This window comes from Centruroides vittatus, unplaced genomic scaffold (assembly GCF_030686945.1).
Source record: "Centruroides vittatus isolate TY-2023 unplaced genomic scaffold, ASM3068694v2 contig_1051, whole genome shotgun sequence".
Taxonomy (NCBI): domain Eukaryota; kingdom Metazoa; phylum Arthropoda; class Arachnida; order Scorpiones; family Buthidae; genus Centruroides; species Centruroides vittatus.
Window position 1 is genome coordinate 1,578,384 of NW_027120680.1, and position 12,280 is coordinate 1,590,663.

Here is a 12,280-nt window from a genome sequence, read left to right on the forward strand (position 1 = left end):
ACATAGACCTAGTTTATAAATAGGACTTATCATACACTAGTATATTAACATATATACTGGTATATTTATAAACAAGGTCTATGCTGCTATTTTATTTTTATTTATTTAATTAATGTGCTACATTGTCCTGAGAATTTCCAAGAACTTTTTGAGGCTACTGGTATTTTTACAAAACAAACATATTAGCAATATACAGTAAAGACTATTACATATATACAATATATTGTTTATTTTGTATACACTTTTAATACACAAATAATTGTAATAGGCACAATGTTAATAAATTAAGAACAGCAGGTTGTGTTTTCTGTTAATATTTTATCTTAAATGAAAACTAAGGTATTAGGTAAAAAAAAATATGCATATTTATTACAAAGTATAATTTATTCAATATTTAATGCAAAATAATAAGACAGTGTGAAAACATAACGTAATGACAACAAATCTGTAAAAGGTCATCAGCCATTTAGGTACTGATGACCTCATGTTCAGCAGAATGGAGAACCCTACAATAAACTCCTGACATAAAGTTTGAACAAAAGCTGTTTGGAACTTTGGCCAATTTTTCTTCATCTTGTTAATCAACCCATGGCTTGATTTTACATGCCATATATTAGCATAGACTGATCCTTTATAATAAGCCCAAAAGTTCGTTGTATTCACCAAAGTTGGAGTGCATTTGAGGAATGCTCTTTGGACACAAAATTGATGCTGGATTCAATCAGCTTTGCTTGAATCTGATATGCACATTGAGCAGAGGCCAGATCAAGCCAAAAATGCATCCTTCATTGTTTATGTAGAGACTGATCTCTTTACAATGCATTCAGTTACATAAACATCTGGTTTATGACTCCTTTTTACTGAAAAATGGCTCTGATGGTCCCTTTGGCTTGACTGTAATCAGGCAAGCAAATTTTGCCTTACAGTGAAATCTTTTCTTGTCATTAGTTACTTTTCCCTTTTTTATAAAATAAGTAGTAAGATAAGAAGGCAGCAAAAGCCAGAAATTCTTGTCATCTTTTCTTACATCAAGTGTGAAAACAGCAGCTCTCTGATGCCTTTGAAGAGAATGGAAAGTCATTGTTTTTGACCTGACTTCATTTCTGATTCAGATTTTTGCCTTTTCACTATTTATCCCATGTCAATATGATTCTTTCATGGTTTTATCTGATACTCCATGTATACCTTTTAGCCAATGAGTTAAAACTAAAACCAACCTTGGTATTGAGGGCATGCTTCAGGATGCATTTTTCTTTGTTGTTCAATTACACTTTTGGTCAATCTAACTGGACTTTCTACTGCTGTCACAACCTTTTCTCAAAGTTCAAAATATCCAGTTCAGAGAAGACTCAATCAGCTGTCCTTCTTCTCTTGTTTACTAATCAACGTCCTGATTTGCTAGAAAGGCACCTTATGACCTGAACTTAATAGTCAGTCTTTTATTTTCCAAATATATATCAGCAAGTGAGGCTGTATTGTCAACATAAAATTCTTCTCTCTCCCTCTTCAAAATCCAGACAAGGCTTTCTGCTGTATTTTTGATTCTCTTGCTCCTTCTAGCAGTCTGGTCAAAGCTCTTGTATTTTTTTTCATCTTTTGTTCCTCCTTTTAAGGGATTCTCCAGGCCTAATGATTATTCAATCTGAAGCTGGGCTAGTAGCATAACTTCAGGTCCACCCATTTTGAATTCCTGCCAAACCTGCTAATATGTCTCCCACTGAAGAAGAAAAAAAAAAAAAAAAACAATTTTTCCAAATCACATTGTCTTTTGGACAACTTTCTTAGCCTCTTGACACTTGGTCAATCCAGGATCTTATAAACCTAGCTCCACTTGAAATCACAGTCACAAACATCTAATTTGTCTACAGGTCAAAATGTCCTGATTTTTTCATGTCTACACAAAAACTAATGAAAAATCTCTACTTTTTGCCAACTATCTTTTTATTTATCCCCAATCATTGTGATCAACTGTGATATAATTTTATATGAATAAGTAGTGTTTGTGACTAATGACAATGAGTAATTTTTGTTTGTTCTATATCGGGTGGCAATCAAGTGGCACATTAGGAGAAATCATCTGGCAAGTAACAAATCATATAATTTAAATTTATCACCTGTCTTCCTCAACCATATTTTCGGTTTGACACTTGATCATCCTTTTTCAATCAGCTCTTTTACATTTATTCTAATTAAAGATAGTCACATTTCTTTGAATTTAGTTATTCAAAATCTAAAACTTTGGCATGCATAAACATTTTTAAAGATAAGTATGCTTATTATATGGCACGAGGACTCAAAAAGGTTTGCCATCCCTGTTCTTTATGTTGTCTTTCATTTTAGATGCCATTTCCATGATTGGAATACCTTGGTGTAAATTTCAGGAGTGATTGTGGCCCATTTTTCTAAGTGCTTTCCAAAGTCGGTAATTCCTGGTCAGCAATTTTACCTGTACGGAAAGAAGCCATGCCATCATTTACATAGATTTTGTCATAAACCTTGGTATACACTATCTAATTCCTTTTCCAGTAAGGAAGTCAAAACACTTCACATATGGCATTGGCATTTTGGGTATTTTGACTAATGGCACAGTACCATAGTCTGTCATTGCAAAATCACCATTAACTTGACTGAAAACAATTTCTTTAGGCAAACAAATTTTTCTGCCTTCTTTACAGTCTTGCAATAACAAGTTTTCTGACAGTGTTGCAAGTCTTGTGAGCTTGCCGACCCTGATGGAGATCAGAAATCCCAAATCAAGAAGAACCTAGGGGCTGTTCATATGTGGTGGTGTGTGTGCCGGAGGAAGAGATGCCACATATCCTTACAAAAACTGTTTATTATAGCAGATAATTGCTTACATGGATGTTGACAGGAAGTTTGTTATCGAGAAGTTGTTCGACAGTTCATCACAGTCTGTAGGTGGTAAAGAGTTTGGTATGTTGGTTGATTCCTGTCCTGAAGGTTCATGATGGCCATGGGGCAGAGACAATGATGATGAAGTGGTTGGTCCTGTTGTGTGCTCGAAGTTGGGTGGCGACATCGAGGTTGGGTTACAACAGGAATGTCCAAGGTGGAAGTGACAGATTTATAATGCATAACAATGGGCAAAGATTGCCGTTTTGACCTTGAGATTGGGGTTTTTATTGTTTTTTCCCTTGAATCTCATCTTTTGATTGGTTCTAGTTCCCTTGTCTTGCTTTCCAATTGGTCTCTCTCATGTCTCCAAGTGAAAACCAAGATCAGTTTGAGTTGCAAGAAAGGTCCGTTTTGAAGAGTATTTAATACCATTCTTTGACTCTGACCAGGAGATGTTGATGGAACTATGAAACCTGAGCTCATATTTTACTTCATTATTGCCTCTTCTCTGACATTTTAGAATTCCAACAATCTAGAGTGATGTCCTTTGACCATCAACCAATCTCCTTTTTCCAATTTTCTAATTTAGGTTGATTGTATATGAGTGCCCCCTGTCAAAGTTCCATCTTTCTGGTTCGACATTTATCTATGATCTATCACGTGCACGAGTCTCCAAGACCCCTCATTTATCTCTACATCGTGTTTGTTTTGACAACTACAGATTTTTTCCTCCCTTATATAACTTTCAGTTTGTTTTTGCCTCAGGAGTTTTTTGCAATTTCAGATCCTGTCTGGAATCTCACAGAACTACACTTTGTCTAAAGTGATGGCATACTCTGATCCAAAAATCAGAGTATCCTATCATTGCTAAATTATCATCATAAAGCTTGTAGCAATTAGTCATCTGTTTTGACTTATGGGATTACTTAAATATATAAACTTTGATTTTCCATTTTGTTATCTAGCCTAATTTATTGTGGATGAAACGGTTAATAGTAGAAACATTCAGATTTAACTGCTTGACCATTTCTCTGGTTAGAAGGAATGTCTTTGAAGATCATTTTCTTCAGGCTTTGCCAAAGCATGTGGAGACACTTTCTTTTGATAATCTTATGTTGTTGTAGATAGTCTAACTGTTTTAACTTGTTACAGAGCCAACTCCGCTGCTTATATTATTAATTGCACCCACACTGATGTATTCACCATCTCTCTGAAGTGTCTTCTGAAACACCCTAATACTTGCATCACCTTTTGGTAAAGTTCAAAACATGATGTTCTACATCCATATTAAATTTTGGATCTCTGTTTTTGTCTGAGAAAAGTCCACTCTATAAATAACTTTAGAGTTACTGCATAAAATAATCTTTCAAAGTTTTAAAGTGAAATTATAACTACAAGCTTAGACAAGTTGCAACATGTGTTTGCATTCAGTAAATGTCTTCTCTACATATTTGATATTGGCTGACAACTTCTGTATTCTAATTTACAAATTCATTCATTTGGATTTGTGCATGTGTCACAAATCAAAGAACACACTCAAATTTGTGTACATTTCCTCTCCAAATTCATTATATCAAGTAAATTGTTTTAATATTTTGGTAAAATGTGACATTCTATAACAGTTGGAGTATTTATTGCATAAATAAAACGATATTTAGTGTAAAACACTGAAAAAGGCCAGTCTTGAGTCACATATGCTTAATCAAAAGATTTCTTAATTTAAAAATACTTCAAAGGGCTACTTTCCTTATATGGATTTGTCTTAGAGCTTTACTAAAAAAACTATTATAAGCCAAGATGAATATATTTCAACAATGTATCTCATTAAAGTAAGTCTTATTGTTTCAGAATAAGTTAAGATCCCTTGAAGGATCAAAAATATAATCTTTCTATATGAATATTTAATTTCTTTGGATGGATGGGAAGTTATATATGTTACCGACAAAACCCGATTTTACGCCAAATTAGTTTTTCCTAGGCCAAACTAGTTTAGAATTATTATTCAAGTATATTAATGAGTGGGTTAAAGTGTACCTAGGTAACCCCAATGGCAGTGCTTCCGACTGTTCGTGCTCCCGACAGACTCCTCCCGGAGGGGAGCCACCAGCAGGCTGCCAAGTACCTAACGTCACTAGTTATTGATACATGGTAGTTCTTGAATAAAAGTATATAAAAGTATATAGTATATAAAAAAAACAGTATCAACAGTAAAATATCAATTAGATGAATAAATATTGTTCATCTAATTAATTGCCTTTTAATTTTATTTTAACCATTAATATATTTAACCATTAATATACTTGAATAATAATTCTAAACTAGTTTGGCCTGACACGCTTACGCCAAAATAGTTTGGCCTAGGCAAAACTAGTTTGACGTAAATCAGGTTTTGCCGGTAACATATACACTAATTCATATTTTGAGATTTATATATTAATTACAATAATAATAAAAATTTTCAAGATAATAACCTCATTGTGAGATCAAGGGAGGTAGGAAGAAGTCGTATCTCCCCTTTCTGGCAACAGGTTGTTGATCTTTCACTTGTCAAGATGGCTAAGTTTACAATTTCGGTCCTGAGAGTCGGGACTCTTTTTGTTGGGCGAGTAGATGGGAGGTGAGATGGGGTCGACGATAAGGCGAAAGTGATATTTGAGTCAAAGAGGACACCATTTAACCATTAAAACAAGATTTATTGAAGTAAACAAAGGACACAATTACAAAAGTTGACTAATTTCCCTAATTCGCGTAGGGTTCGAGAGAGAGCTTACAGGTTCAGTTCATACCTCATTATTAGTTTCCTTATCGAGTTAGCACTTAGATATCCAAGAAGTGTATATAGGTATCCGGGAATGGCACACTTTTATAAAGTCACGACTGAGCACGGTGACGCTGGAACTTAAGGTCCAGAGCGGTGACGACCTGCGATGGCGTTGGTCCAGCAGAGGATAAGAGACTCCCCGGAGGGGGGAAAGAAGCGGCTTTTATAGTTTTAGGCTGGAAAAATTGGTCACGTGATCGATGGTTGATGGCGATTTGGGTCATAGGTGTTCCCGGGACCAAAAATATATGACGAATTCGGACGTTAACTATAAACTTAAGCTGTATACAGATCATCTTGCAACTTAAGAACAATGTATAGTTGACAGTTATACGGCCAGGGACGCATATTTTCTCGGCTAGGAATTTTTCTATCGAGGATGTTTATAATAGGGAAAATTATTACAATTTTGAGTCTGATGGAATTCCAGATCTCACATCATTATTAGATGCAAATAATAAGACTTTTTGAACTTATCTGTATAAAATAAAATACTATAAATTTAAGAAAATTAATAAAAAATATGGGCTAGAAAGCATTCAGTTAGATCCAGTATATCAGAAAATGTAAAATTCCTGCAGTGCTGATACATCATTGTGTTATTGAGTTAAGAGAATTGTAATATTAAAACAAAGTAAATTTACATGTTAACTTTTAAACTTTTTATAAGCATCTTTAATAAAAAAAAAGGATCTTATATTATTAAACCTGAGACTTACCCATCGGTAACCACTGCAACATCTTCAAACTTAGGGCAATGATGATATAACCATTTAGTAAAATTATTCAGAACAACAGTAAAAGTTTCAGCATAATCAATTGTATCCTAGATAATGAAAAAAAAAATTGTTAACAATATTAACAGTCTTCATTTTTTAGGTACAGCTTATATTTCAGCACACTTAATTCCAGAAACTTGATAGATTAACTACTTTACCTGTCCAACTGAGGTTACGTAATAATGTGTTATATGTTTACAAAGCATTACATACTACTAGAAAGTCGAATTAAGTTTTTATTAAATGTAGATTAGTGTTTGTGCTGACTACTACATTACTGATACTTCCTTACATTTAATCCTAGCACTGTGGTTTCTAAGTGAAAGAAATTAAAAAGCAGGCCAAATACAGGAATTGCCACTGCCATGCTAAATAGTCCAAGTGAAGATGTACTATATACAACACCATCTGTGACCATTAGTGTAGTAGTTGGGTAATCATGGATATTTTAAGTGACTTCTATTAAATCTGTTTGAATAAAAAAAAATGCTGGAAAATCAGTAGTCAATTTGTACTAAATTAAAATTAGTTAATGACAACTAAAATCAATTTTATATCAAGAACTCAATTTCATAGTTTAATAAAATATTATAACTGATGTGATACTAACATAGTATCACGTCAGTTGTAATATTTGACAGTAAATTGACTTTGGCACTAAAGTGAAGTGTATACAAATTATCTGTAGTAATGAAGCCTATACACAAGTGTAGGGTTGAAAAATTGAATCATTACAATTTGATGATAGCAATATCTTCTGTAATGCAAATTCATGATTCAGTAATTTCCTGATACTAAAAGGTTCTATACTTAATATTTGAGGAAGATCTGTTCATGAATATTTATTGTTGCTTTATGAGGATTGTGCTAATTTAGGGGCACTACATCAAGGTTTAACTGTATAAAATAAAACTGTGTAAATCATAATTGCATTAATCTAATTAAGGACTACAGACCTCTTAAGGATAATCCATTGCTTTCAATAAAAAAGTTTAACTAATTAAAATGTATCAAAATAAAATATTAAACTATAATATAATTAAATAAATGAAGCGTGCAATGCCATAAGGTTGTAAATGCCATTTTTCTCAAAATTCATTTTATTGAAGAAATGAATTTTAAATGCAATGTTTTTTCCTACAAAAAAATATTGTGGCGATTGTGGCGCTCTAAGTGGCTATATTTTGAAGATGACGTTATGTGCAAGCCATAACGTTTTAAGCGCCAAAGCGCAAGCCACGTGACTTTTGGCACGTAAAATGTTACGGTTTACTTTTACATCATTTTGTTATTCCAATTTGTAACGCAGTGAGTTTTTTACGAGTGAAATGAATTCCTTAAAGTATGAAATACCTAAAAGAAGAAAGAAATGTGCAGAAAAATGGAAGAAGAACATTCGAAAGAAACAAAAAAATAGTGGTTTAGAGTACATTTCTCCCATATCACAGAAAGTTAATCCGAGAAAGGATTCACCAACAGGGGTAAGTAAAAGACTTAATACTTCAAAAATATAGACGTAGATTTGAGATTTGCAAGATATGGATAGTTATTGTGTCTATGCATGGGTGAACAACTTGTATATGACTGTTTCTAACAAGTTTGTCAAACTTTTTGTTTACGTTACAGGTGACATGCAAGTGTTCCTTCGCTTGCAAAAACGTAACGTTGGCTTACCGTCAGGAACTCTTCCAACAATTTTATGAACTGGCTGACTACAATAAGCAACAGAGTTATCTTCAAAGACTTGTTCATCCCCAGATGATAAAAAGAAGACGATATGGGAAGTACCACCATCCTTCTGGAAGTAGAAGGCAACACTCTTTCAGTTATCATTTGCTTCTTCCCGGTGGAAGTGAAATAAGAGTTTGTCTTAAGACTTTGTGTAATACATTCGGGGTTACTGCAAGAAGAATTCAGTTGATTAGAGAAAAGATTTTGGAAGGAAAAATGGATGCTACTGATCAAAGAGGAGGCCAGCGAAAATGTACTGAAAAGCAGTTGTGGACGGAAAAAATAATTGAGCACATTAAGAGTTTTCCAAGTGAAGAAAGTCATTATGCTCGAGCCAAAAGTACAGATAAAATGTACTTATCACCTGATCTCAATGTTAGCAGAATGTATAGAGCCTTCCTTGAGAAATATTGTCAACAGTATGCTGGGAGCAAAGCCCCAGTTACTCGACAATGGTACAATGAAATTTTCCTGACCAAATTCAATCTGTCTTTTCAAAGACCTCGCATGGACACTTGCTCAACTTGTGACCGCCTTGATGTACGAATAAAAGCTGGTGATGCATCAGCAAAAACAGAACTGGAATTACATCATTACACAGCTGAAGTAACCACAAAAGACATGTCTGATGACACAAAAAATGCTAAAACCTCAGATTCGTATGTTATATCTTTTGACTTGCAGCAGCAAATGTATATACCACAATTAACACACACTGAAATGTATTATGCTCAACAATTGGCATGCTACAACCTTGGAATTCACGATTCAATTAAAGAGAAAGGATGCATGTGTTTGTGGAGTGAGAATTTTGGAGGAAGACGGTCTTTGGAAATATCATCCTGTATATACCATTATATTACTACTGAGGCTGCTATTGGTGACCGAAAGAAGCTGACTTTGTGGACAGACAATTGTGTCGGTCAAAACAAAAATCAATACATGATAGCCATGTATCTGGTGTTATTGGCCAATAATGTATTTTCAGAAATAACACACAAATACCCTGTAAAGGGTCACACATTTCTCAGCTGTGATCGAGACTTTGCTCTAATTGAAAAACGGAGGAAAAAATGCAAAGCCTACACACTAAAGGATCTTGTGGACATCATTAAAAGTGCAGGGACCAAAAACCCTTTTACCTGCATCGTATTTGAGAAATTTCATGACTTTAAATCGATTGCCCACACATTTTTGAATACAAAAGACCTGGGAATCTCAACAGCATCCCAAATTAAACTCTCATCAAATAACTTTGGTAAAGTTATGATTGCTAAAGATGGAGGTAAAGCAGCAAGATGGTGCACTGGGCTTAATGTGCTGAAAGATGGAGTTAGCATTGATGATTTCAAAAATCTTCCACTTCCTCTTGCTCGCTCCCATTTTGGGATTCCTCAAAAGAAGAAACCTGACATTGGTAAAATGATACCATTTTTAAATCCAATAGCACAAACCTATTTCAAGGAGATGCTAGCAGAACCGGATAACTAAATGCCAGTTTATTAATAGTTAACCTGTCACTTTATTATTTGATATTTCAAAATGATATTTGGACTTCCACTAATCTTTCAAATTTGAAGTTTTTAAATACGTTTTAACTTTTATTACACTAAATTAATACCTTATTGATAAAGATTACAGCCCAGTTCAAGTCATTAATAGATTATTGTCAGTTTTTAATGTTAAAATTGATATTGAATTTGTAAATTGTGTTTAATAATTTAAATGTAAGTTTTTGGTATTCAAAACTGTTTTTCAGCTGTAGAAACATTAATTTTATGACTGCAATCGTTTTTGGCATTTACAACTTTATGCACTTGCACAATTTTGGCATTTACAACGTTATGGCTCTAACCCTGTTTTTAAACTTTTTTTGTTTCCTTACTATTATTCGTAGGTGTTTGAAATTAAACCCAATGTTTTATTCCAAACTATAAATTGTTAAAATAATTTTTCTAGCATTTGATTAAAGTTTGTTCATTAGAAAAAGTGTTTTTTCTCTCTCCTGAAAAATTTGTTTTTTGGCATTTACAACCTTATGGCATTGCACGCTTCAAATCTCAAATACACACCAACGAAACCCGATAATATAAGTAACAACACACCCAACAGCCGTAAGTGAACGGGTTAAATTTAGTAATGCCATCTCTTGCGCAAACCAACAACTAGAATAATTTAATTTAGAATAAACTGAAAGAAAAGAATTGGCCCGAAGCGGGACTCGAACCCGCAACTCCCGCTTGCTGTGTGGACGTGTTGCCAGCTACGGACCCAGACCTTCGTTCCGATCTCCTCTAGCATAACTGGCAACGCGTCTGCACGGCAAGCGGGAGTTGCGGGTTCGAGTCCCGCTTCGGGCCGATTCTTTTCTTCCAGTTTATTCTAAATTAAATTATTCTAGTTGTTGGTTTGCGCAAGAGATGGCACTACTAAATTTAACCCGTTCACTTACGGCTGTTGGGTGTGTTGTTAAATAAATCTCATTTGTTTACAAATAAATTAAATATATTTATTTTATTTACTCTTTAAAAAATGAAGTAATCAACATACTGTACAAACAGTAAAATGCCAGTATAATGAAACTGTGGTGACACCAATAAAACCTATTGTTATAATAAGTTTTTTTAAACTCAAATACAGCAAGAGTGCTAAAATATTAAAAAAGTCATAAAATAATGAATATTTTATACCTCAAGTACAAAGAATGTTTAAAATCAGTTTTTCTACTATTGTTAGTAGAGAAAATTTCATACTTTTAAACTTGTCTACAAAAACTACAGTAAATTAATAATTCATGTTTATATATATATTTTTAATTTTTTCACTCTGTCTTGTAAGCACTAAGAAAGTCTGTTGTCAACTGTATTGTGTGTTTGCCAAACCTGCATTAAATTGGTCAATTGTTGAGGTATGAGAGGTCATATATCTGGATCATTCAATCTATAAAAATTTCTGGGCCAACCCAGACTAGAACCCGAGTCCTGTACAGTGGCAAGATAGTGTCTTTACTGCCTTCACTAGTTGGCCATCTATCTTTGTAACTATACATTTAGCTTATTTTTTACATTCCCACAACCTCCCTTACATCACAAGCCACTTCTGGTCTATATAGCAAGACCAAGGTAAAAGAAGGTAATGTGCATGAACAAGAGTACTTCCATGCTTTCCTGGTGAGATCATGTGACAGTATCCTAACTATGCATACAGCAAATTTTCTTAAAATGAACAAATCTAACATATATACTAATAATAATAATAGTCTTTATTCATAATAAAGAAGCCCTTGTTACAGGGGGAATTGATTAAGTACAAAGAATTGTAAGTACTGTACAAAGTATTAGGTTAATTGTAAAGATGATGATAATTTACTTGAACATATAATTAATTCGTGTAATGAACATTCAATTCGTTAACAATTTGGGTAAAAAAAACTAGCAATTTTATACATAGTCATTTTAGATAGATTGGCCAAAGTGGATCTATAATTTAATTCGTTATTTGTAGAAAATAGGTCTAAAGTTTAAAATTCTTTTTGGTAGTTTTTCAAAGCTGTACTATCTCTGAGAAGATGAAGTGCGAAAAATTTGGAATTACATCAATAACATGATCTTGAAAAGTCAATATAAATATTGTTTACAATTAAGGAATATTTATCGAGTCTCAGTTGAAGTAACATACGTTTGATATTTAAAGATGTGTTCATTGTGATAATGTTCAATTGAGTAGGAAGGCTTAGAATATGTAAGTACCAAGGATGATATTTTGAATTAATTATAGCATTTTGATCACTAATCGTCGATTGCAAGAATGCAGAGTCCATCATCATAGAATAGGCATTTTTACAATTGTCAATATCGTTGTCAAATAAGAAACTAGATACTTTGAAAGATTGTAAAACTTTATTAAATTTATAGCACCATGTTGTTTTGTTGATATTATCGTTATTCATTTGAGTATTCATAATGTGAAATAGAAATTTAATATTATCATCTTTTGAGTTCAATAATCGGTAGTAGAATTTGATTAGTCTTTTCATAAAGAAGGGGAAAAGTCGACACCTGTTTGTTTCTGCATGTATAGCGTATCCAGGAAC

The 12,280-nt window shown here is 33.4% G+C and overlaps 1 protein-coding gene across 1 annotated transcript in view; it reads right to left on the reverse strand.

Moving 5' to 3' along the window:
- The window catches only part of LOC136971613 (ERI1 exoribonuclease 2-like), a 49,379-nt gene that overhangs the window by 13,924 nt on the left and 23,175 nt on the right, over positions 1 to 12,280 (reverse strand). The window contains exon 5 of the mRNA XM_067266094.1: positions 6,397 to 6,503. Within this exon, the coding sequence (XP_067122195.1) occupies positions 6,397 to 6,503 (107 nt within the window). The remainder of the gene's footprint in view (positions 1 to 6,396; positions 6,504 to 12,280) is intronic.